This window comes from Peromyscus maniculatus, chromosome 1, assembly GCF_049852395.1.
Source record: "Peromyscus maniculatus bairdii isolate BWxNUB_F1_BW_parent chromosome 1, HU_Pman_BW_mat_3.1, whole genome shotgun sequence".
In the NCBI taxonomy this organism is placed as follows: Eukaryota; Metazoa; Chordata; class Mammalia; order Rodentia; family Cricetidae; genus Peromyscus; species Peromyscus maniculatus.
Window position 1 is genome coordinate 151,189,475 of NC_134852.1, and position 26,669 is coordinate 151,216,143.

Below are 26,669 nucleotides of genomic sequence, written 5' to 3' on the forward strand. Positions count from 1 at the left end.
GGAGCTGAGTTAATACCAGGGTGAGTCAAGGGACAGATGGGCTCAGTCTGGTCATCCAAGAGGAGGACACCCACATAACCTGAAATATGTTAACCCTTACTGTCCTAAAGAGACAAATGAGAGGATACCAAGTTTTTATACTAAAATTTATTTCATGGGAGAAATGAAGTTGTTTTTTAGTCAAAGATGCCTCTGTAGAGACCGACATGGTAGATTACCCTAGTGCATCGCCTGGGTCTGGTGATGATGGACGTGCTGTGCTGCCCTCCAGATAACCGTAAGGACCACTGCCAGAAAGAAGCATTCTGCACTACAAGCCTCCGCAGTGATGGGACAGAGCACACATGGACTCCTTTGCATTCTGATGGCATGGCCCCAAGGGTACACATCCCTGGCCAGTCTTTACAAAGGCAGCCTCAGAAGACCACTAACCAGGTCCCACGTGGTTTGGTCCAGATTTGTAAACCTGTCCGAGCTGTTTTCAGGCATGAGGTCTCCCTGGAAAGAGGATCTCCTGTGTGACTTTCCCACAGGTGTCGAAGCCAGTGTCTTATCTGTCCTGTCCATCCAGCTGGAACAGACAGGAGGTCAGTTAACTTCACACCCAGACAGGCTAACATCCTAGACCAGATCACTCATTGAAGTCAAGCAAAATAGTTTATGGAACAAGCTTTTCTGTTTAAAGTGAACAAGAAAAGGGATCCCATAAGACCTAGCACAACATAAGTGGCTAAATAAAGACTGTTTTCCAAGAAATGCACCAGTACACATTCAGCCTAAGAGCCAAATTTTGGAACAAAAAGATAAAAATAATACTGGTGGTTACATCTCATCTGTGGAAGCATTAAATGCCAAGGCTCGTCCTTAATATACCTTGCTTCTTTTTGGTCCATTTCATTAAGAGCTCAGACTAAACACTAGAGGCTGGGAGCTTTTGCCAGTGAAGGTGAGGAGACTGCTGGCCATGGCCCAGAGCCACAAGACAGATGAGGGGCTGGAATTTTCCTGAGATTCTATCTTGGCAACAACAGAACATCAATTGTGATATATTCTGGTGAAGTCCTCTGGGCAGTTCTGTACCTGTCTATAATCATAGAATTTGGAGATGAATGCTAGTGCTCCACTATAGAAAATAAACACATATAATATCATTCTCCTAGGAAATTATGTTCTGTGAGTCACAGGTACTGTAGAGTCTCAAAAGCATAGTGTTCCCTGGCTTCCTATTACCACTGGCTGTAATGAATAATGGCGTTGATTAATAAATCATCCCTGGTTAGCTCTGTCCCGTGCAGGGTGCGGAGAATGTCAGCTTCTCAGCCCCCCTCCCTCCCACATAGGTCACAGAAACATGTCCCAGCAGTGAGTTGTGGAGTAGGAAGCAAAAAGCAAGTCTGTAGTAGCACCACCCTCCTAAATGCCAGCAATGCATTGAGGTCAGTGCCCAGAAGAGGATGTGTACTCTTGGACTGGGCCCAAAGATGAGTGTTTGTACCTTTCCAGTTTCCTTCTGGATGAGATCCTGCAGCTCTTGTGTCCAGCCCAGGAGGTCCACCAGTCTTTCCACACCCTGAACTACATCACCTAGCTGGGCCACATCCTTGCTACGAGAACTCCAAGCAAAGGACCCCACCAAGTCTCGATTGATGAGCAGTCGGGGCACTGACTTCTGTACTGCTTCAGACAAGCTAGCAAAAGGCTCCACCTGAAAGACAACCCAAAGCGAAAGGCAGCATGTCCACACCATCAGGATATTGAGCACCACAGCCACTGGTACCTTGGGGCAGGAGACAAGGCAGAAGACACTGACACGAGAGCTTGCCACTTTGTTTCTTAAGGCTTCTGTCCTCAGGTCTGGGTGACCTCTTTCCCATCTACAGCCTGCCTCTCTTCTGCTCAGTGTGCTAACACAAATCCTGACTTCTCCCCACTCTGTCCTTCCTCCCGGTTTGTGTGTTCTGCCTTTGAGCATCTTCCTTCCACCTGCTCTGTCCACTCTATGACCTGGGCCTTGCTCTGAGCCTCTCCTATCCACATTGATATCTACATAAAACTACTGTGGGAACATTGATAGTGTGACACGTTATACGCATTAATTATGCTGCTAATATAAAACACAGAAATGGGTGAGCGATACAACTATGCAGAGAAAACTTGCCTGACATAGAAGAGCAAGCACCCTTTACCATCGTGCTACTGTCCCCCTCCTGGGATCCCTCGGTCTCCTAAAGGGCAATGCTACCGTCATATTTCTGCACCCAGAATAACAGTATAGGAAATGTATCATTAAGGGGTGAGATCAAGCCTGGCTCTTACCTAAGAGGAAAAAGATCAGTTCTAACCTTTTTTTTGTTTGTTTGTTTTGTTTTGTTTTGTTTTGTTTTTCAAGACAGGGTTTCTCTGTGTAGTTTTGCGCCTTTCCTGAAACTCCCTCTGTAGTCCAGGCTGGCCTCAAACTCACAGAGATCCGCCTGCCTCCGCCTCCCAAGTGCTGGGATTAAAGGCATGCGCCACCACCGCCTGGCCCAGTTCTCACCTTTTACTAAAGAAGTTTCAAATGTATTATGGATTTAAATGTAAACAAAACAGTTGTTGAGCAGGTATGGTAGTGGCAAACCTGTAATCCCAGCAGTCAGAAGTGGAGACAGGAGGGTCAGGTGTTCAAAGTCATCTTAAACTACACAGTACATTTAAGGTCAACTGGGGCTACATAAGACCCTCGCCTCAAAAAAGCAAAATAAGGGACTAGAAAGACAGCTCAGCAGCTAAGAGCATTTGCTGCTCTTGCAGAGGACCTGAGGGCACGGCAGTTCACAACTGTGAATTTCTCTTATAGGTCCACAATTCCTTGTACAACCCTAATGAATGGAAATGTTTCAGACCTCTGTAACTCCAGTTCCAGGGTACCCTGTCCACGGATACCATGGGGTGTATATACATACATACATACAGGTGAATGCTCATACACATAAAAATAAATTTTTTAAAATAAGCAAACAGGCCAAAAGGCCTCAATAACAAACAGTTCTTGAAGAAAATGTAAGGGAAGGCGTTGATAGCTCAATGGATTAGAAGCTTGCCACCAAACCTGACAACCTGAGTTTGATCCCCAGGACCCACTTGGTAGAGGGGAGAACTGACGCCCACAAATTGTCCTCTGGCACACACATAAACAAATATAAAAAAAAAATGGTTCTAAAAAGACATTAGGGTTTAGAGGTGAGGGCCAGGAAAGATGTTTTGAACTGATAAGTGAGACGAAGGAAAGAGAGTGGCTGTCAGCACTGCCGCCTTGGTGTCTACCTAAAACTACTGTGGGAAACGTTCACAGTGCGACACTTCATACAACATTAACTATGCTGCTAATGGAAAACGCAAAGGAAAATCGGTGAGTGATAAGAACTATGCAAAGGAAACAAATGGTCAATAAACATGAGCAGAAACAGAAGATCTCACCCTATTGGTGGTGGGGAACTAACCCAGGTTCCGTACAGGCTAAGCTGGCAACCCACTGAGCCCCATCAGCAGCCCCATCAAACCTATTTCTAACTATTCACACTGGCAGCAAAGTAAAACAGGTCATTTGGTATTGGTGAAGATAGGAGAAAATAGGCCCTCATGCACTAAATATCATCATTTGTCCTGCAGAAGTATCTGCGTGTGTGTAGGCACACCCAAGGATAGCCACCACAGGCAGACTTAATATGAAAATCACTGTTTGTCTCTACTGTCCATCAATAAGAACTGCCTACATAATTTTTCTTATAGCTCCACAATTCCTTGTCTTACAACCCTTATGAATGGAAATGTTTCAGACCTCAGGATATTTCAGATTTTAGAAATGATCATATGGTTTTATATACCATCATTACAAGATACAGTGTATCTAGCACTGTATCTTGTAATGATGGTATATAATCTAGCACATTACTATTTTCCACAGACACAGAATGCTGGACACTGCAGATTTGTCAGCTCACACTGGTAAGGGATTCAGGCCTCTCCTGGCTGGGGCCTCACATTCACAGGGCACACCACTAACACGATACTAGCAAGGCTGTTCCAGGTTGGTGTGCACACCATCCACTAACAACTATGGGATTATGGCTACATACAGTTGGGTCCCAGCCCATGGTCTAACCTCTTTACACCTTTTGGAAATGTCCTGGCATCCAGACTCAGGTGCAGACCAACTCCTTGTACACCTCCAGTGATCATCTCCCAGAACCTCATACTCACATGCAGACCCCAACCCCACTGGTCCTCTGACTGCACCCTACCAGCTAAGCTGATGATGCTGCAGCCAACCTTCTCCCACCAAAGGTCACTTCAGGACTGCCATCTGCTCTTCATCCCGAAGTGCAGCTCTGTATCTGGATCAGTCCCTTCAGTCCTGCGCCATAGCTAACCTTCTATACCCTTATGTCCTCCTACAACAGCCATTGCTCCAAACCCTGAGATGTCACCACCATTGACTCTACTTACCTGAAAAGTTGGTATCATCAACCAGGCCCTACCCCTCCATGGCCTCCACCCTCCCACCCATCCCCACATGCCTTGGAACAAACCTCCAGGGAGGTCCCGAGAATGAGTAGCAGGTCCGCCAAGGCGAAATCAGCCACGTGTAATAAGAACCTTGCAGGCAGCGGCTCCCCAAAGAACACGATGTCAGGTTTCACAATGCCAGTACAGACAGGGCAGCAGGGCAGCCTGTCTGCCATCACATCCGCCTAGGGAATCAGAGAGGAAGAACCAAGGAAGGTGACTTTAAAAAGGGGAAAAGGCAACAGCTTCTCGAAAAAACTGTCATGTCCAAAAGCTGAACTATGTAATAGACCCCAGGTGGCTTTAGCAATTTTTGTCAACTGTTTCTTACAACTCTCAACATTGGAGAGGGGTGAAATATTTTAAATCATGACCTAGATGTCACCCAATTTTACCCACAGTTCTCCTGTAGGTTCCCAGCCCCCAGACAGTGTTCTGTGGGCGTCCTGCATACAGTGAGAAAGGCAGCATAAGCTGGTTCCCAGTTTGAGCTGAAGTGACCAGGGTGCTACTTCCACCCTAGGAGGCATTCAGGTCAGCTTCAGCTCACTGCTGGCATTGTCAGGAGTGACCACAGCTGCCAAACATAGCCTCTGTGCAGGATAAGGTAAAGTAGATGGCAATTACTAATAACCACACCTACCATGTCTCGCCACAAACAGAAAAGGAGGCAATGTCACTTTCTGATAAGGCACACAGAAGCATCCTTGTAAAATAAATCTTTATAACTAACTGAGTAGATTTTAGTGGAATAAATTCAGCAAGAATAAGTAGAAACAACTGCCAAAATAGGCCAGAAATTATCAGCTACAGATAATAAAACTATGGTGTTTAAATTAATAGGGAAAAATTACCAGCTTGAAATACCTATTAAAAATATAAAAATTTTAAATGTCATGGATTTTTTAAAAATTACCAAATAGAACTTCTAGAAGTAAAAAGCAAAAGTAAAATCAACGAAAGGACTTTATTCTCTGTAACAGAACAGGGTGTTGAGTTTGAAGCAGATCAGAAGAAATCACCCAGAATGCAACACGAGCAGTGACAGTGGCAGACACTGCGGCGTCACCACAACTGTCCCAGAGAAGCAGGGACACCCATCTCCTCAGAGTACCGTACAGAGCGGGAGGAAGAGGGCAGAAGTGAGGAACATCTGAAGAGAGATTGGCTGGGGACTACCCTGCAATGCTAAAGACAGTCCTATGCTTTTCACACAGCATAAATAAAAGGGGATCCACATGGAAACACAACACAGTGAAACTGCAAGTTCTTGAGGAAAACGTCTAAAAACTATGCAGAAAACATGGTTAGCAAATGGATTCGCAACAGCCAGTACAGCATGGAAGAAGGAAAGTGAAGCCAGAGACCTCCCAGATATTACCACTCTAAAGCCAAAGTTACCTAGACCGCTGAAGTGGTGAGAGAATAAAGAGGTCAGGGAAAGAGAAGAGAGCTCAGAACTGACACAAGCAACATCATTTTCAACACATGTGCTGGAGCTCACATTCACATGCAACAGGATGGACCTAGACAGACTTACATGCTTCATAAAAATCAAAGTCGATCAGAGACCTACATATAAAGAGAAAAACTAGAAGACAACATAGGAGAAAACCTACATGATCTCTAGTATGGCAATGAATTTTTAGATTCAACACCAAGGCAAACCCATGAAAGAAATAAGGATGATATACTATCAAAATTAAGAGTTTCTAGTCTGAGAAAGACACTGTAGAAAGAATGAGGAGAAAAGCCATGGGCTGGGGAAAATACTAACAAACTATAATGAACTCTTTTATTACATTTTTTATTATCTGTGCATATGGGGCTGGGTGCCAGTTGTCATGTGAAACTCAGGACAACCTGTAGGAAATGGTTTTCTCCCTCAGCATGTGAGTCCCAAGGTTTGAACTCAGATTGTCAGGCTTGGCAGCAAATACCACCACCTTCTGTGGTACTTTGAATAAGCAATGACCCCCATAGGGCATTTGAACAACTGGTCCCTAGCTGGTGTGCTCTTTGGGGAAGTTTAGGGGGTGCAGGCTGGCTGGAGGAAGTAAGGCAGTGGGGATAGGCTTTGAGAGCTAGCTCCTCATCCTACTTGGACTTTGCTCTCTCTACTTCATGCTTGTCTTTGAAGACGTGAGCTTTCAGCTTCCTATTCCTGAAGCCATGACTGCTGCTTGCTGCCATGTATCCCCACCACGATGGACTCTTATCCCTCTGAGACCACAAGCAAAAACAAACTCCTCTTTTGTAATTTGCCTTGGTCACAGTATTTTATCACAGCAAAATAAAAGTAATAATATACCTGCTGAACCATCCTACTAGCTCTACAATGAACTCTTAAAGCTCAGTGTTGTGGGATATTTGTACACTGTGTGAAAGTGTACTGCTGTGATTAGTGTAATAAAAAGCTGAAGAGCCAATAGCTAGGCAGGAGGTATAGGCGGGACTTCTGGGCAGAGAAAGGAGGAGGAGGAAGAATCTAGGCACGTGAGAGAGATGTGAGGAGACAGAGGAAGCAGGATGGGTGGCACATGACAGAACACAGAATAGAAATGAGTTGATCTAAGTTATAAGAGCTAGTTCAAAACAAGCCTAAGCTAAGGCCAAGCTTTAAGAATTAATAAGTCTCCATGGCATTATTTGTAAGCTGGTAGCCGCAAAAAAAAATTTGACTACAACTCAACAGTAAAAATCAATTTTGGGAGCTGAAGAGATGGCTCAGTGGTTAAGAGCATTGGCTGCTCTTTCAGAGGACCAAGGTTCAATTCCCACCACCCACATGGCAGCTCACAACTGTCTCTAACTCCAGTTCTAAGGGATATAACACCCTCACACAGACACACATGCAGGCAAAACACCATGCACATAAAATTAAAAAAAAAAAAAAAAGAAGGAAAAGGATCAATTTTTTTTTTTTATTTATTTATTATGTATACAGCATGTATGACTGCAGGCCAGAAGAGGGCACCAGATTTCATTATAGATGGTTGTGAGCCACCATGTGGTTGCTGGGAATTGAACTCAGGACCTCTGGAAGAGCAGTCAGTGCTCTTATCCTCTGAGCCATCTCTCCAGCCCAAGGATCAATTTTTGAAAAGAGCAAAATACAGCTGGATGGTGGTGGCACCTACCTTTAATCCCAGCACTCAGGAGGCAGAAGCAGGCGGACTCTGAGGTCAAGGCCAGCCTGGTTTACAGAGCAAGTTCCAGGACAGCCAGAGCTACACAGAAAGAACCTGTCTCGAAGAAACAAAAACAAAACACACACAACAATAGAAAATAGCAAAATACATGGACACCTCCCCAAAGAATAAAAGCTGACAAATGACTTGAGAAGATGTTCACCATTAAAGACCACCAAGGGAACGCAAATTAAAGCAATGAGCTATCACTGCACACCTGAACAGATGTCTAACCCAGATCCTGAACATGGGTAACAAAAGATACTGAGGAGGACATGGAACAGTAGGAGTTCTGGCTGCTGATTGTAATGCACAATATCATAGCCACTTAAGCCAGCTGGGGTGTGTGTGTGTGTGTGTGTGTGTGTGTGTGTGTGTGTGTGTGTGTGAGAGAGAGAGAGAGAGAGAGAGAGAGAGAGAGAGAGAGAGAGAGAGAGAGAGAGAGAGAGAGATGGTAGAAACTGAACCCAGGGCCTCACATGAGCTAGTCAAGCTCTCTAAGCTAGAGCCACTACACATACTGCTAAGCTATATATAGTCCTAGTTCTGTGCTTCTTATCAAACTAAACACACTGTTACTATGATCCAAAAATTGTTTGATATTTACTCAAAGAACCTGAAAAACTTATGTCCACACAAAACCTGCAAAAAGCAATTCATATCCTTGAAATTAAGCATTCATATCACTAGCAGAGTGGATAAACCATGGTACATCTAGACAAATTGCACATTACTCAGAACAAATAAGTCAGCTGCCAGGCCAGGAAAATACAAGGAAGAAACAAATACACACTGCTAAGTGAAAGAAGCCAGTATGAAAGGCTGCACACTGCATGATCCCAATTTTATGACACTCCAGAGTACTTACAGAACAGTAAGAAAGTAAGACCAAAATTGCTAGGGGTTGGGGTGGATGAAGGATAAGCAGAACACAGAGGAACTTAAGGAGACTGACAGGAGTACTGTGTATGATGCCATAATGATTTATCCAAACCCATAGAATAGACCATACTAAGGTTACTGTGGCCTCTGGGAAGAGTGTCATCAATGTGGGTTCATCGGCTGCAGGTAACTGACTTTGGTGTAATGTTGACAGTCATGGAAGCTGTATGTGTATGAGTACAGGTATCTGGTAACTATCTGTACTTTCTACTTAATTTTGCTAAAGCTCTAAAAAAAAAAAAAAAAAAAAAAAAAAAAACTTATCTCCAAAGGCTATGTGTAGAGGATTGTGGGGCTATTGGGAGGGGGTAGACCTGTAGAAGGTAGGTCTAGCTAGAGTCTCAGGTCATATGTCAAGGGACCAGTATTCAGCACAAGACACCCCAAGACCAAGTTCTCAGCACAAAGGAGATTTATTTTCCCAGAAGGACAAAGGGCAGGGGATAAGAGACAAAGACAAAAGATAGAGGAGGAGGGAGAAGAGGAAGGGGGCAAGGGGAGGGGGAAGGATATTGGACCCAGAGGGACAAAGGACTGCCTCTGGATAGAGAGGAGACAAATGTGGCACACAAAAAAGCGACAATTTATAAAGGTAAAATGAAAAACCCTGTGTTAGGATGAGTTGGTTTGTTTTAATTGGGCATATTAATTCGGACAACCAAAAGGGGGCTTTTGATTGTTAGACTTCAATACTTTGATAGCTGGACCTTGGTAGTCAACCTCAGGGGAGGAAGTGGCCAAACAAAGGAATAGACCTTGGTGGCTCGCTTTAGGAATGTAATCTTAGCAGTTTTTAGCAAGGCAGAGGGAATGGGGAAGGGCAAGGCCTGCCAGAGCCGTGTCTAACATGCTCAAGCTGGCTAGAGTGCCTTCAATGGGAACATGCCCTCAAAGGGATAGTGGGCTCCTTCCTCTTCCTTTTTTCTTTCCTTCCTAACCATGGGATGAGCAATTTTGTACCAGACACTCTCACACCATGATTTGCCACCTTGCCACAGGCCCAAGACGTGGACCAGTAGACATGGACCAGAATCTCTGAAACTGGGATCCAAGGTAACCCTTTTCTGGGTTTATCATCTCAGGTATTTCTTGCAGTGACGGAAAGCTGACACGGCCATCCTAAAACTTGTTAAACTTCACATTTTAGGGGCTGGAGAAATGGCCCAGTGCTTAAGAGCACTTGCTGCTCTTACAGGGGTGACTCACAACCGTTTGGAACTCAGTTCCAGGGGATCCAATGTCCTCTTCTGACTTCTGTGGGCACAGGGCACACACATGGTACACATACATGCATGCATGCAAACACACACACACACACACACAGACACACGAAATAAAAAAAAAATTTCAATTCATATTTCCTGACTTCAAAACTTGCTACAAGCTACAGTAACCAAAAAGCAATGTGATATTGGCATTAAAAAAAAAAAAAAAAAAAAAAAAAAAAAGACATGCAGATCAATAGAACAGAAAAGACAGCCCCCAAATAAATCCTTACATACATAATCAATACTTTTCTTTTTAAATGGCATCAAGCCTATTGTGGGGGTGAGGGAATACAGTTTCATCCACTATGATAGCTGGGCATGGTGGTACACACCTTTAATCTCAGAATTTAGGAGGCAGAGGAAAGTGGATCTCTGTAAGTTCAAGGCCATCCTGGTCTATATAGAAACTTCCAAGCAAGCCAGGGCAACATATTGAGACCCTGTCACAAAAGGGTTGAGGGGAGAGTCTGTGAGGGAAGCTAGAGAGATAGAGAAGTTAAAAGCACTGGCTACTCTCCCAAAGGACCTTCGTTCGATTCCCAGCACCCACGTGGTGGCTCACAACCTGTCTGTAACACCCTCTTCTAGCCTCCTTGGGCACCATGCACAGACATACATGTCGATAAAACATCCATATGTATAAAATAAATAATAATATAAAATTTTAAGTGCTGAAAAAAGTGGATGGCCACATTGGAAAGAATGACTTTTGTCAATGAAGAAAGTCACAGTTGAACAGCACTGGCTGTGAGCCTTGAAGTAGAACATATGACTTTGTAAAGCCAGGCGTCAGGCACGTGTGGGGATGAACTATAGGCTGAGGTCGCTTGCACTCCCCAGCACACGCAGACCTCATGAACTATGCCAGACCATGGCTTCATCTTGAGACAGTTCAACTTCTACACACCAGTCACAATCCCAAGTAAACCCCCTGAGAGCAAGCTATGAAAACAGTCACCACTGTGGGACATTCTCGACCTCCTAAATTGTCTTTGAGACCACAATACTAATAAGCTCCATATAAATGTAATTCTTTGTTACAGACTGGATTGACTTTATCTCATCTGACAAGTTGGAACCATATATATATATGGTTTACACAAAATATATAATATATATTAATCAAAATGGATCAAATTCATAAATATAAGAGCTAAAACATTTAAACCCTTAGAAGAAAACACACAAAAAAAGCTATAATAAATGCCAAAAACATAACCAACCAAAGGAAAAATACCCGACAGCATTAAAGCCACAAAGCTCTGTGCAAGGTGGACAATGTTAGCAGAGGAACAGCAGTGCAGGAGACAATGGATAGGACGTAAGTGGTACAGCCTCTGTGAAAAAGCTCAATGAAACCCCCAAAAGATTAAGAGGTAGGTTTACCACAGGATACAATTTCACACCTAGGAATATAATGAAAAGAATTGTAAGCAGAGTCTCAGAGAGAGATCTGCACACCCACATTCATACTCTCAATAACCACACACACACATATATATGAAATAAATATTATTAAAATTATTTGAATAATGACTTTTGTGTTATATGTTTACCACAATGAAACATCTTAAAGAAGATTTTTATGAGTTTGAGTTTTTTTTTTTTTTGAGAGAGAGAGCTTCACTATGTAGTCTAGGATACCCCTGAGCTCATAATCCTCCAGCTTCTAGCCCTTGAATGCTAGAATTACAAGTATATACCACAACTCAGCTAGTAAATATTTGAAATGTGAACCAAAGAAAGTATGTACTTGTTCGTCACTACTAAGAACACTATAGAAGAGATTCTATAGCTTAGGTCACAGCACTCTTCTCAGTACTATGACCAATGCCTGGCAGAACAACTTAAGGGATAAAACGCACGGTCTGAACAGGATTGCAGTTCATCGTGGTACCAGGATTAGCTCTGTGGTAGTTTGAAAATGGCCCCATGGGCTCATAGGGAGTGGCACTATTGGGAGGTGTGGCCTTGTTGAAGTAGGTGTGACATTGTTGGAGGAAGCATGTCACTGGGGGTAGGCTTTGAGGTTTCAGAAGCTCAAGCCAGGCCTAGTGTGTCTCAGTCTTTTCCTGCTGCCTGGTGATTCAGATGTAGAACTGTCAGCTACCTCTCCAGCACCATGTCTGCCTAAGTACCACCATGCTTCCAACCATGACAATAATGAGCTGAACCTCTGAACCATAAGCCAGCCCCAGTTAAATGCTCTCCTTTATAAGAGTTGCTGTGGTCATGGTGTCTCTTCACAGCAATAAAAACCCTAACTAAGACAGGCTTCATTTGTGAAGATAGGAATCTATGGCTGCTGCTTTTCATATTGTAGCCAACCAGGAAGCCAAAAGCAAAGGCCAGAACCTGAAGCTGGTATAGCCTTCAAAGGCCCACCCAAGGGACCTATGTCTGTCAGCCAGGCCTCATATCCCAAAGGCTCTACAACCTCCTAACACAGCAGCACTGACTGCAGACTGGGTGTTTGTGGACCCTGTTTGGACATTTGCTTTCAACTGTAACAACTTCCAAACTGATGTCCTACAAAGGAATGGAAGAATGGAGAAAGGAAAGGAGAGATGAAGGAAAGAAATGATAAAAACAGTTCAAACAAGTTGTCAGGCCTGGTGAAACAGAAAGCACAGCTACTGTAAATGATTCTTTGGACCTTACAGGAACGTATTGTGGCTATGGACTCACACATGTACACATGCATGTGGAAGGCAGAGGGAGATGCTGAGCACCTTCTTCAGTCACTCTCCACCATATATATGTGTGCATGTGTGTTTTGAGACAGGGTCTCTATCTAATCCTGGCTGTCCTGGAGCTCAGTAATGTAGACCGAACTGGCCTTCAATTCACAGAGATCTGCCTGCCTCTCCCTCTGCCTCAAGTGCTGGGATTAAAGGCATGCACCACCACACCTGGCTCCACCTTATGTTATGAGACAGTCTTATCAGCTGCAGCTCACCCGTTAGGCTAGGCTGACTGGCTAATGAGCTCCACGGATACACATGTCTCCACCCACTCAGCCCAGGGGCCACAACTTTTACAAGGGTGTTGGGGATCTGAACGCAGGTCCTTGGGCTTAGCAGAGCTAGTCTAGCTCTCAGCTTGTTCCAGGACTCGGGATTACTGGTGGGCTGACACGCCTGCCCAGCGTTTATATGGCTAGCACATTATCTACTCATCCCTCTCCCTATACCCTCCTGTATTCTTTTTAATAGCAAAAATTAGACACATTGAAAGTGCCTTACATAAGTAATGAAAGAGGACAGGCTCCAAAGCTACACAGAAAAACCCTGTCCCCAAAAACAAAGCTAAGTATCAAAAGGAGTAAACAGGGCTCCGACGTCAACACTAGACGCCCATTAAACTGCACTGGAGTGTAGAGAACTTAGAAAAGAAAACCTAAGAGGAGTCAATGAAGTAATTTTAATATTTGTAGGTGTTTATATATGTGCATGCATGCTTATATGTACAAATAATATCTCACATTATTCATCAAATCATGAAAGGTAAGCAAAAGGTAAGTTAAAAGGAGATTCATTTTTTTCCCTTTTTTGTTGGGGGAGGGAGTTTGAGTCTCACTGTGTAGCTCTGGCTGTCCTGGAACTCACTGTGTAGACCAGACTGGGCTCGACCTCTCGGAGATCTGCCTGTTTCTCCCCAAGCGCTGGGATTGAAGGTGTGCGCCACCACACCTGACTTGGGAGATTCACGCCCTGTATGTTTCTGACTTGCAGTTTGGGACTAGAGGAAGTGCTGGCGATGGGACCCAGGGCCTTGTGTGTGCCAGGCAAGCATTCCACCATTGAGCTGCAGCCTCAGCCAGCCTGGGTTCTTCTACGAGCATGTATTTTTTTTATTATTAAAAATAAAGGAGCCAGGCATGGTGGAGCACTTAATCCCAAAAGAAGCAGGCGGATCTCCATGAGTTCCAGGCCAGCCTGGCCTAAATAGTGAGTCCCTGTCTCAAACAAACAAACAAAAGCCAGGCTGGTGACATAATCGCAGCACTGGGGAAGCACACACAGGTGGGTCCCTAGGGTTCCCTGGCCGGCCAGCCTAGGTAACCTGGTGAGTTTCAGACCACTGTGAATATCCCATTTCAAAAACAAACAAATGAACAAGCATAAAATACCACTATTATAGATCTCCACCCCCAAAGACTGCAGAAGGCAGAGACCATTTCATGAGGTAACTCACCCACATGTCCTCCCCCGGGAAGGACCTTCGACAGACCGTACATGTAGCTGATGCAAAGGACCCATGAGCTTCAACCAGCTTTGAGGCAGGGATACCAGACGCTGCAATTCAAACCAAAGCTCAGTGTTGCAGCCCCTGAGATGGCTAAGCACGTGCACAAGCACAAGCTCTGGGCTTGACAAAACTAGGTTTCCAAACACTGCATGGCTGGTAATCAAAGCAGCTTCTCTGTCGGGTGTGGTGGCTCCCGCCCGGAATCCCAGCTGAGGCTAAAGAACTGAGAGTTAGTAAATGAGTAACTGAGGTAGTGAAGAAGTGAGGGCCAGCCTGGGCAATAGCAGAACCTTCTCCTCAGCCAAAGATTCTCATCAAGTTCATTGCTGCTATTTGCTAACTGCAGTGCTGAACCCCAAAGCCAGGAAATTCCTACCTTCCCCCCAAACCTGCCCTTCTGTTTGGGGGAAAAGGCAGCCTTGGTGGGGTAGCCACTGCTCTCTCTGTGCTTCTGAGCTGCAGATTCCTCCTCAGAAGAAGCCTGTCCCTGGAGTAAGGTGCTGCTGTTCTTCAGACCACAGCATCCCTGCAGACAGCAGAGTGGCTGCTGTTCACCGGGTACTGTCATGGATGCAGAGTGCATCTTGGGAAAGCACCAGCAAGTTCTCCCTCATTGCTGCTGTCACTGTGTGACTAAAATGTTGGTGGTTCCTCAGCATAAGGGCACCAGAGCTAAGCTTTAACAAGGCTGTATCTTCCAGAGCTATCTAGACACTGTTTCTATGTCAACGCTACGATGTGAGGATCTGCCTGAAAGCAACCTGAGGGTGAGAGAGGAGGTGGGGAGAACAGAGAACGAGGCCTGGCCACGTGTCAGTAAGCGACACTGAGGGAAAGGACATGGGGTCGTTAGCAGGGAGGGAGGCAGAGAGGGAAGGAAAGGGGAAGAAAAGGGTAGAGGGGAAAGGAAGAGGGGTAAAGAGAGAGAAGGAGATCCACACCAGACTCAAAATAATATGAACTTTAGTTCCATCCAAAACTCAAACCCAGAAGGTGTGTGGGAGACAGGCTATAGAGAGGTTTCTGCTGGGGCCTCAAACACGGACGCGGTAAAGGCGTGACCAGCTGCCTGGCCCCAGTCCCAGGGACGGCAGATAAACACTGGGCCACAGACGGTCCTCCTTAGGAGCAGGCACAGACAGTCCTCCTTAGGAGCAGGCACAGACAGTCCTCCTTAGGAGCAGGCACAGACAGTCCTCCTTAGGAGCAGGCACAGACAGTCCTCCTTAGGAGCAGGCACAGACAGTCCTCCTTAGGAGCAGGCACAGACAGTCCTCCTTAGGAGCAGGCACAGACAGTCCTCCTTAGGAGCAGGCACAGACAGTCCTCCTTAGGAGCAGGCACAGACATGCAAGGAGCAAAAGGCGCACTCACCTCTCTCAAGCCCATCGATGTTCTGTGTGTAGAGCCGCAGAAGCAGCTCCTTGTCGTGGAGCAGTCGGAGGAAGTAGTGAGTGACATTAGGCCTGTAGTGCCCAGGGTACAGCTCCTTGGCCAACGTGAAAAAGGGCTTGGGGTTATGAAAGAAAAAGTCAAGTTCGAAGATGGCCTCCGGGTATGGGATGTTATACTGCTGGAGGTTGTTGTAGAGGCCACTCCCTGGGGATCTGTAGAGACAGAAGGGGAAGGCTGAGCCCTGCAGGAGAGTGGGGGATGACATCAGAGGGACCTAAGGCGGCGTACCTGAAGTCCGGGATGCCACTGGGTGTGCTGATGCCGGCCCCCACCATGACCACGACCCTCTGGCAGGCTCTGGTCCGAAGTAGCTCAGCTACATCCTGCAGAGACAGCTTCACCTTCTCACCGTTGCCCCCGCGTCCAAAGCCAATTGAGGCTCCCACAGAGAGGGAGATGGGCCTTCTCCCACCTGTAACACTGACAGCAAGAGCACAGAAGACAGGCAGCCAGGGCCATCAGTCTTACGCTAGCAAGAGTGAGCACAGCCGTACTCTTCCCACCATCCAAGGCCGAGTGCACTTCTCTAGTGTCATCCAAATAATCACCTTCCCACCGTGCATAACTACCAACTAAAGCAGAAGGTCGTCTTGTATCAGAAATTGAGATTCTTTGGGGGCAAAGAACCCTTCCGGTTTACAGACACTGCACGCATCAGGGAAGCACCACAGCAGCCCCATCATCAGAGGTGTGAGCTGGGATGCTCTGAAAAGGCCACAGCTTGGACGGTTCTGCAGGCTGGCTGACAAGTTAGAACCTTAGAGTTGCAATGTGGCAGATCAAGAGCTAAACTTACCTTGGGCTATCTTTTAGACCCTTGGGTAGGATACCTAACATGTTTTTGATTATGAAGTAAGACCTTTGGAATGTATTGACTTCAAAGAACACAAGCTTCCACTATCCCAGGAGCTAAAGATGTCATTAGATAGTATCTGAAACCTATAGTAGAGATTTACTGTAACCCACCTACCTGATGTCCCCATCAGTATATTCAGTAAATAAACTAATTTCTGACTGTCTAATGTTCTATGATTGAAAGTTTGTATAATTCCTTCCATGAGAGAAATTTTACTTGGAGTAACCTGAGTCTGGATTTCCAGGGCATGGCCACTCATACTGGGCTCAGAATAAACTATGCCTTATTCCCTTTGAAGCAAGAGCTGTGCTTTGTGTCAACAGTATATGCACTCAATGTGAGACCCCCTCCCCCCATGATCCAGTCTCATCAGGATCAGCGCCAAGTGCCATATTGGGCCTTCTGTGCCCAACTATCTGTGTCACCTCCTCGGGTAGACATGGGAGAGTGTCCTGAGTCTAGACCTACTTTTGACTGACTGATGGTCCACTGGCCTATCTGAGCACTGGACTGGGTAGCCTCTTGCTGACTGACTGATGGTCCACTGGCCTATCTGAGCACTGGACTGGGTAGCCTCTTGCTGACTGACTGATGGTCCGCTGGCCTATCTGAGCACTGGACTGGGTAGCCTCTTGCTGTTGCAGGGCATCTGTAACAGAGCGTTCATCACAATCTTTGTTTCCCAGCATTTTCACAATTTTTCTCCCAGAACTCCTACCCTTTTAAAATGTTTATTCTATTTATTTGTTTATTTGTCTGTCTCTTGCTTATTACAACCTGGTCCCTCTCCTCCACCACAGTCTTCTCTCTACCACTGTCTCCTTCCTTCCTTCCTTCCTGACTTTGTCTCGTTTGTTTGTGTTTTTCAAAAAAAGGTTCTCCTGGCTTTCCTGGATCTCACTCTATAGACCAGGCTGGCCTCAAACTCACAGAGATCCTCCTGCCTCTGCCTTCCGAGGGCTGGGATTAAAGGCATGCAGCACCATCGCCTGGTGCCTCTTCTTCATTATCACCCTTTCCTGTCTTATCCAGTAACCTCCAAAAGGAAGAAAATGCTGTATCAGAGCCAGTATGGCAGTGCACCCCTTTAATCCCAGTGCTCAGGAGGCAGAGGCAGGCAGATCCCTGTTATTTCTAGGCCAGCCTAGTCTACACAGTAAGTTCCAGGACAACCAGGACTAAATAGAAAGACTGTCTCAGAAAGCAAAAAATTCCATATCAAAGGAAAAGATTGTTATAACCTCTGTGGTGGTTTGAATAAGGATGGCCTCCATAGGCTCATATATTTGAAGGAGTGGCACTACTTGAGAAAGATTAGGAGGTGTGGCCTTGTTGCAGGAAGTGTGTCACTGGGGGTGGGCTTTGAAGTTTCAAAAGCCCATGCCAGGCCCAGTCTCTCTCTGTTTTCGGGTCAGGATGAAACTCTCAGCTACTTCTCCAGCACCGTGTCTACCTACATACCACCATGCTCCCTACCATGATGATAATGGACTAACTCTCTGAAACTGTAAGCCAGTCCCAGTTAAATGCTTTCCTTTATAAGAGTTGCCATGGTCATGTTGTCTCTTCACAGAAATAGAACAGTGACTAAGACGCCTCTTTTAGGATAAAGCCTGTGTGCAAAGGACAACTGTGGAAAAAGTGGGTAGAGTTGTTGGACTCATACCACAAAACAGAATCCAGAATCCAGAAATAGACCCCACAAAGTGATTTGATTTGCAACAGTCAAAGTATCCAGTGCTTTTCAATGGGGAAAAGTCTGTTGTGTTGCTGCTGTTTTATATTTAAATGCTGGAATAATTAGATATCAATATGAGAAAAAAAATCACATTTGACACCCTCCTTCACCATATACAAAAACTGATTTGAAATAAGCTAAGCACAATGGCATATCCTGTAATCATGGCTACTTAGGAGGCTGAGGCAGGTGAGCCATTTAAGACTAGGAGTTCAGGGATGGCGGTGGCACACACCTTTAATCCCAGCACTTGGGAGGCAGAGGCAGGCGGATCTTTGTGAGTTTGAGGACAGCATGGGCTACAGAGTGAGTTCCAGGACAGGCACCAAAGCTACACAGAGAAACCCTGTCTCGAAAAACCAAAACCAAAACAAAACAAAACGCGGGGCAGTGGTGGCACACTCCTTTAATCCCAGCACTTGAGAGGCAGAGGCAGGCGGATCTCTGTGAGTTCGAGGCCAGTCTGGTCTACCAAGTGAGTTCCAGGAAAGGCGCAAAGCTACACAGATAAACCCTATCTCAAAAAACCAAAAAAAAAAAAAAAAAAAAAAGACTAGGAGTTCAGCCATCAGCCAGGCGGCAGTGGCTCATGCCTTTAATCCCAGCACTTGGGAGGCAGAGCCAGGTGGATCTCTGTGAGTTCAAGACCAGCCTGGTCTACAGAGTGAGATCCAGAACAGGCACCAAAACTACACGGAGAAACCCTGTCTTGGGAAAAAAAAAAAAAAAAAAAAGACTAGGAGTTCAAAGCCATCCTTAGCAATATGGCAAAATCTCATCTCAAAAGATAATGCATCATTAGTGTAGAACAAAAAGTGTTCCAAGAAAAATCACAGAGAAATCTCTCTATGACCTTGGGATTGCAAAGAATTGCCAAATATATAAGAAAATAACAATAAAGTTCACCCCTCAAAAAAATAAAAAGATAAAGCCTAGAGGAAGAAAACCTGGAATGGAATTTTTGATTATGGGTTTCCTAATACATATCAGGACTTCTGGGATCTTCTGAAGAATTTCAGATCATCACTGCCTAATTCAATTACTGACAAGGCAGATGGACAACTTCATTGGGCAGATTGGGGGAAAGCCTCCTTTGAAGACTATAGAAAGACAGATGCTGATGCTAAGGATGCCTGTTAACAGCAAGGAAGTCACTCTGTGCTGTGTGCTGTAGTATCAAAGATATTCCCACAAGGATGTGATAGATACCATGAAGCTTAAAGAACATTAAAAAGCTCAGACTTTACACCATTATGTAACCAGGATAAAAATGAGGATCTAGAGATGACTCCAGAAAGAAACATCCACACCATGAGAGCTAGGGGTACTGCTGCAGATAGCACATCAGGGCTGTGATGATATATTATGTACCCTAACAAACTTGTCTGAGGATCAGAGGACAGAGCCAGCCACTAGATTAGACATAGAGGTCAGGCAGTGGTAGCACACACCTTTGATCCCAGCACTTGAGATCTTACACCTTTGCTTGGGAAGCACACATGCCTCTAATCCCAGGAAGTAATATGGCAGGGCAGAGAAAGGTATATAAGGTGTGAGGCAATAGGAACTCTCTCTCTCTAGGCTGAGGATTTTGTAGATGTAAGAACTAGTGGCTGGCTGTTCTGCTTCTCTGATCTTTCAGCTTTCACCCTGATTATCTGGCTCTGGGTTTTGTTTTGTTTTTTAGTTTTTTTGGTTGGTTTTTTTTGTTTGTTTGTTTTTTTGTTTTGTTTTGGTTTTGTTTTTTTTTCGAGACAGAGTTTCTCTGTGTAGTTTTGGTGCCTATCCTGGATCTTGCTCTGTAGACCAGGCTGGCCTCGAACTCACAGAGATCCACCTGGCTCTGCCTCCCGAGTGCTCTGGGTTTTTTATTAAAAGATCATCTAAGCCAGGCAGTGGTGGTGTACACCTTTAATCTCAGCACTCAGGAGGCAGAGCCAGGAGGATCTCTGAGTTTGAGGCCAGCCTGTTCTACAGAGCAAGTTCCAGAACAGGCTCCAAAGCTACACAGAGAAACTCTGTCTCAAAAAACCAAAAAGGACCATCTAAGATTCAAACAACACAGGGCAGCTTCCACGACTCAGCAATCAAACCTATACAATCAAGCAAGACCATGGCATCCAGCAAATCAAGACTCTTCCCACACAGCTCTAAAAGGGTTCTAGGGTCACCTTCAAATGCCAGAAAATAGTAAGAAGAGTAAGAACTCATTTTTCAAAGGGAGAGTATACAGAAGGCAATGTACAAATGATAGTCTTCAATGATGCCTCAGGAGGTTTTTCATTCAGGAAAAATACAAGTTTAATAATCCCAGCACTCAGGAGGCAGAGCCAGGCAGATCTCTGTGAGTTGGAGGCCAGCCTGGTCTACAAAGCAAGTTCCAGGACAGCTAAGGCTACACAGAAATACCCTGTCTTACAAAACAAAACAAACAAAAAAAAGAATTAGTCAGGTGTGCTAACCAGTGCCTTTAATCTCAGCACTCATTAGGTAAAGGCAGGAAGATCTCTGAGGGTTCAAGGCTAGCCTGGTCTACATAGTGAGTTCCAGGACAGCCAGGGCTATGTAAAGAGACCCTGTCTCAGAAAAAGCAAAAAGCAAAAAACAAAAAAAAAAGTTGTAAGAATCAAAATTGTAAGAAAAGTTATTCTGGCCGGGCGGTGGTGGCGCACGCCTTTAATCCCAGCACTCGGGAGGCAGAGCCAGGCGGATCTCTGTGAGTTCGAGGCCAGCCTGGGCTACCAAGTGAGTTCCAGGAAAGGCGCAAAGCTACACAAGAGAAACCCTGTCTCGAAAAACCAAAAAAAAAAAAAAAGAAAAAAAAAAAAAGAAAAGTTATTCTATCGCTATGTTCTACAACCAAAAAACGAGAAATTAATGAGGCAGAGAGGTGGATCTCTGAGTTCAGGGTCAGCCTAGCTGATATAAGGAATTCCAGGACAGCCAGTCCTACACAGTGAGACCCTGTCTCAAAAATATAAAAAAAAAAAAATTGAAACATATCTTACATAAGGGAAAGCATTAGTGTATTAATGTATTAAGAGCTATTATAAATTGAATCAGACAAAGCACCAAAATCCCAATCAAATATTAAAATGTACGTAAGTTCTAAGTAAGGAATAAAGACCAAAAATACAGTCACTGAAAAGTCTTGGGTTTGAGGTTCAGAGGGGACATTGTGTAGGAGATTAAATCCTAGCGTTATTAACACCATGAAAAGACAAGATGATGGAAGAACTGTGAGAGAATTCTTGCCCATGAAGAATAGTGGGGGTACCTTCTTACAGGTTTTAGGGGAAGATGGAGGTCCTATGCCACGTGGTCGATGAATCAATAGTATGTGACTTATATTCAGGTTGAGTCTTATTCCCAAGCAGCAGAGGAGGATGAGAATGTATTGCATTGTGAAGAAATGTGTGACTTTGAGGATGTGGGAGAATTGGTTTGAGGGGCCCACTTAATTAATACATATCCATTGTATAGGATGTATCTTTGGTACTCTGGGATAGATTGGAATCTGGTGGTGTGGGGCCTGTACACAGAATCAGTTATGAGGGTGGACAGACACAGCTACAAATGGGCATGACTTGAGCAGTATGTAGCCCGGGTTTTAACAATTCCAGCTTTTTTGTTTACATATAAAGAAACAGCAGGATAATTTATGAGGGAAGAGACAGAGGGGGAGGCTTTGGAAGGTGCAGGCACATTATCAATTTCTGGCCTCTTCCCATTGGCATCAAGAGTATATAAATGATGCAATGCCTAGAAATTTAACTGGAAGAAAAGCTGGAGCCCTGGCATCCACGTAAAAACCAAGTGTGCTTTGGAAAAGTGGAGACAAGAAGATCCCTGGAGCTCACTGGCCAATCAACCTAGCCAAATTGGTAGGAGACCATGTCTCAAAAAACAAAGTAGGGGGCTGGAGAGATGGCTCAAAAGTTAGGAGCACTGGCTGCTCTTCCTGAGGACCCAGTTTCAATTGCCAGCATCCACATGGCAGCTCACAATTATCTATAACTCCAGCTCTAAAGGATCTGATGCTTCTGTCCTTTTCCGGCACTTGCATCCATGTGAACATACCCATGTGCAGACCACATATAACTAAAAATAATAAAATTAAAAATTAAAGAAAGGTAGAGAGGCTGAAGAGATGGCTCAGCAGTTAAGAGTATACACTGCTCTTCCAGAGGACCTAGGTTAAACTTCTAGTACCTACGAGGTGATTCACAACCATCTGTAACTCCAGTCCCAGGGGATCCCTTCCCCACTTCTGGCCATAACAGGCACTGCATGCTTATGGTGCATAGACATACATGCAAGGCAAACACCCATACACATAAAATACATAAACTTTTTTAAATGATTTTTTAAAAAGGCAGAAAGTGATTGACAAAGACTTCCTACATCAATCTATGGCCTCCACAAACACACACATGTATTCACTCACATGAATACACACACACAGAGAGACACATGCACACACAAGAAAAGCAATATAAACAACACAGAACCTGCAACCTGGTCTGAAAATGCCCCCACTAAATTCTGCAGCCCGGGAAACACTGGGCACTGCAGCTTCACATAGCCCTGGAAGGTTCCTGAGTCTACAGCCTTGACTCAGGGCTTCCTTGGTATCTAACCAAGCTGCAATGTCTCCATCACCACGGCAATCTGCCCTGAATTCAGGACCAAGCCTCAGGCCACAGAAACTTTTCCTCACACCCTGAGAGCTGGGACATTGGGTCAATTCTCCCATCAGATGGCCCTAATGACCAGTATAGAGACCTCTTCACATTGGTTGGAACACATTAAACAGATCAAATTGACCTTCCCCAAATAAATGACCAGTTTAAAGTTAATACAGACACAAACAGGCAACTAAGAGTATGTCTTTTACTCATAATACAAGAAATAAAGATGCTAGCAGTACATCTTCAGACAGGACAGTGCAGAAGCTGTCTTCTAGCAGGACGATCTCAACAGTTTGCTCTAGTCACTTTCTTCACCTGCTTTCCCAGAAGCTCTCCTCACATCATTGCCATTCTAGTGATAGCTTTAATACCTCGTTTTAGCCAAACAAAAGGCTTCTTTGTTTTTATGTCCTAAATCCTAGTGGTTCTAAGTAACCCTTTTCCCATCCAGCATATTCTGCCTAAGAAGCATGATCTCCATTTCAGAGTACCACAATCCCACAAGGTTAAATGCTTGCTTAATTCCAAGGACAATCTTTGGCCCTCCTCTTGAAGGCAACAGTGCTGGCTCCCTCTCCTGTTAGGGTGCCTGTGGGCTCCCCACTCTACGCAGCTGCAGTACACAGCTGCCCTATCCACACAGTCCGTGTTCAGTTATCCAGCAAGCCAGGAGGAATCCTCCATCACCCTGAGCCTCAGCCGACAAAGCTCAAAGCAAAGAGGCCAAAGATGACTGGGGTGTTTTGTTGTGCTGGGCATGGAGAGGTAAGAGCTTTATTCCAGAATTACATCCTCATCTCTAATTCTTAGTCTGATTAGGAGGAACCTATGTTTATAAACCTCTCACCAGAGAGTACAGGAAATACACAAGAAAACAAACAAACAAACAAAAACCAGGAGAAAGGCCTCATCTCCTCCCACACTGCAGAGATGGGCCAATGCTTCTGAAGGTCCTGCTGTATCAGAGTAGGGTATAAAAGCCCTTTACCAAGGTCCCTCTTCTGAGCTAAGTCAGTGAAACTCTCCAAGGGGGCTCCTGATGAAAACAATGAAGAATGAGAAAAAGAAAGTTCTGGCTCCAAAACCACCCCCCTCCCATCAAATACCCCCATCTCACATGGCACCGAGAACAGTTCACTTACAGTTCTTGCCCTGATATTTCCTGAACTCCTCTTAAATACCAACCATATGAGAATATAGAAAGGTCAAGAGAAAAGTTGTGACCATTGCTGAGAACCTGCCAAACTGACAGATATCCATATCGGGGCACATGAAGAACATTTCTTAGTCACCTAGTACAAAAAATGTTTGCAAGTCACTGACATACATGTGAACAAATTTTTGCCAAATAGCTACAACATACTTAAGGTATAACTTAAAGTACATCTACATGGTATGGAAAGCTCCTGGGATGAAGAGACCCAGACGCTAGCATTGAGTGATGCCCGAGACACCGCAAAGAGACAAAAGGATGAAGTCACCTACGAGTCCCAAAATCTAAAATCAAGAGAGGAAATGTTCTGTAAAGGCACTCCTCCTCATAGACATCCCCGGGGTTCCTGTGTTGGGTTTTAATGACAGATGACCTGATACTAGAAATGCCTCCATGAATCTGAATGTCTTTCCTGATCCCTATTCTATCCTTAGCACCCAAAAGTCTGCTGCAGAGAAAGTTCTGTGGCAGTAGCCTAAATGCACACCTCTTTATTAAAGTCTTCCACACAGCAAGTGGATAGACCATCGTTTACCCAGATATTCATCTGTTATTGGGCACTTGAATTAATTTGCTAACAACTGTGGGCCCTAAAAATGGAAGGACTCCAGAGTGGGTATGTGGTTTGGAGGTATAGTGCTGGCCTACCAGAGAAGTGCAAGGCCTGAGTTTGATCCCCAGCACAAAAAAAAAAAAAAAAAAAAAAAAAAAATCCAAACTCTTACATCATATTGGCAAACTGTTATGTGTTGTTTGAACTCACTGAGAAGCTGGCTTTGGAGGCAGGGTTGACACCTCCCATTTCAAACCCAAGTTTGTCTCAAAGTCCAAGGTCTGGATGGGCTGGCTCCCCTAACTGTACAATAGAAGGAAAAAGAACAGCAAAACAACCCAAGAGTAAAAACACTGTGCCCAGGAGAACAGCTAGAAGGTGAACCATTTCCAACAAAGGTTACTATGTTTATCCCAGCATGTAAAAGCATCTGTGGTGGGGAGGAGAAGCTGGAAGCATGGCCAGAAGACATGCTCAGACACTGAGAAAAAGCCCATCTGGGAACTCCAGCTGACTATCTCAACTTTCCCTGTCAGTTTTTGTTGGATGCAGGAAGTGTCCAATGTGATATTATCTCTCTCTATTGCTATTTGTTCCTTTACTGAAAAATCTCACCAAAGGGGTCACTCTGTTCTGCCCAAGACTCTCTTTACTAGAAGCTCCACCTGGTTACCTTAAAGGGATTTCCTCAGTAGATTTCTGTTGGATTTTTTTGAATATACAATGTGATGATTTTTCTCTCTCTTAATAAACTCACTCATTTGAAACTGAAAATATTCCTATCCTAGATCATTCTCAGGACTATACAAAACATGTTACTATTTTGCAGACAGCATGACTGTTAGTGAAATTTTAATCTCACAACCTTTACGGGGACAATTAAAACATAAATAACAGCCGTATGTGGTGGCACATGACTGTAATCTCAGCAGCTGGAGGTGGAAGCAGCAGGAGCGGGAGTTCAAGGTCATCCTTCTTCACACAGCCAGCTGGAGGCCAGTATGTCTCAAAACAACACAAACCATATGACTTTACACAAGCCAGTCTCTTGGGAATTCATCCTCAAAATGGGGTGCAAACAAGGTTATTCAACACGACGTTATTTGTAATAATATGAGATTAGAAAGTATTTCGATAAGGAAACGGTGACATAAATATGAGACATCCATACAATGAACTTCCACAAGGCAGTTCAAAGACTGTGCTCCAATGGAAATAGCTGCATAAAAAAAAACATCTTTAAAAAGATGTACAGATGAGGCCGATCAGTAGAGCCTGGTGGAAGAGCGCACCTGCCAGGTTCTCACTACCGCAAATGCTTTTAGCTGCCCGCCCCTAAAACACCTCCGACAGCCTATCTAGGGGACCCCGTGGCTTCCCTGCCGTGGCTCACCTCCGGGGCCCCACACTCTGAGCGCGGCCAAGGCCAGACGACCGCCCAGCGCCATGATGCTCTCTGCAGGGAGACGGCGCCTAGAGGGTCAAGTGCCAGCCGAGTCCCCGCCCCCGTGCGCCAAGCCCCGCCCGACACTCTTATCCCCGCCCCCTCGCGTCAAGTCCCGCCCCCCGGCCCCGGCACCAGCACTCTGCCTTTCACGCGGGGCCCGGCCCTGCCAGCCCCCGGCAGGTTAACTCGACGTGCCGAAGTGGGTGGCCTATGCCCGGTGCAGGCAGCTTCCCGCTCTGTGGGACTCTGGTGTATTGGTTGGGAAGCCAAACTCGGAGGCCTCATCATTTTACCCTGCGCTCGACCTTCTGGTCCGTGCAGTTGATAGCGAACGCGCTCTGAGCGCTGACTGCGGTCAGGAATTTCATCACACCTAGTCCTCGCCAGACGCCATCCCTATTTGAAAGGAGCCACGTTTGAAGGCTTGAGGCTACGTGACCACTCAGTGACCACAGCTGTCCCCCAGGCACCTCTACTCTTTAATGCCTCGAGGGCAGGGCCAAAGACGCGGGAGAAGTG

The 26,669-nt window shown here is 45.1% G+C and overlaps 1 protein-coding gene across 7 annotated transcripts; it reads right to left on the minus strand.

Annotated features, from left to right (window-relative positions):
• Nucleotides 1-132: 132 nt before the first annotated feature.
• Sirt3 (sirtuin 3) lies at nucleotides 133-26,661 on the minus strand. Of its 7 annotated transcripts, none has more exons than XM_006977185.4 (7): nucleotides 26,524-26,661; nucleotides 15,881-16,072; nucleotides 15,572-15,804; nucleotides 14,144-14,244; nucleotides 4,569-4,730; nucleotides 1,496-1,705; nucleotides 133-571 (listed from the first exon to the last, which is right to left on the minus strand). In XM_006977185.4, exons 2-7 carry the CDS (start codon nucleotides 15,925-15,927, stop codon nucleotides 551-553), a joined length of 774 nt encoding a protein of 257 aa, XP_006977247.2. In that variant the 5' UTR covers nucleotides 15,928-16,072; nucleotides 26,524-26,661; the 3' UTR covers nucleotides 133-550. The 7 variants fall into 7 exon arrangements, with proteins under 7 accessions (XP_006977247.2, XP_042141671.2, XP_042141663.2 ...); XM_042285737.2 differs by having other exon boundaries at nucleotides 15,881-16,064; nucleotides 26,524-26,657; XM_042285729.2 differs by having other exon boundaries at nucleotides 26,444-26,584.
• Nucleotides 26,662-26,669: the final 8 nt, after the last annotated feature.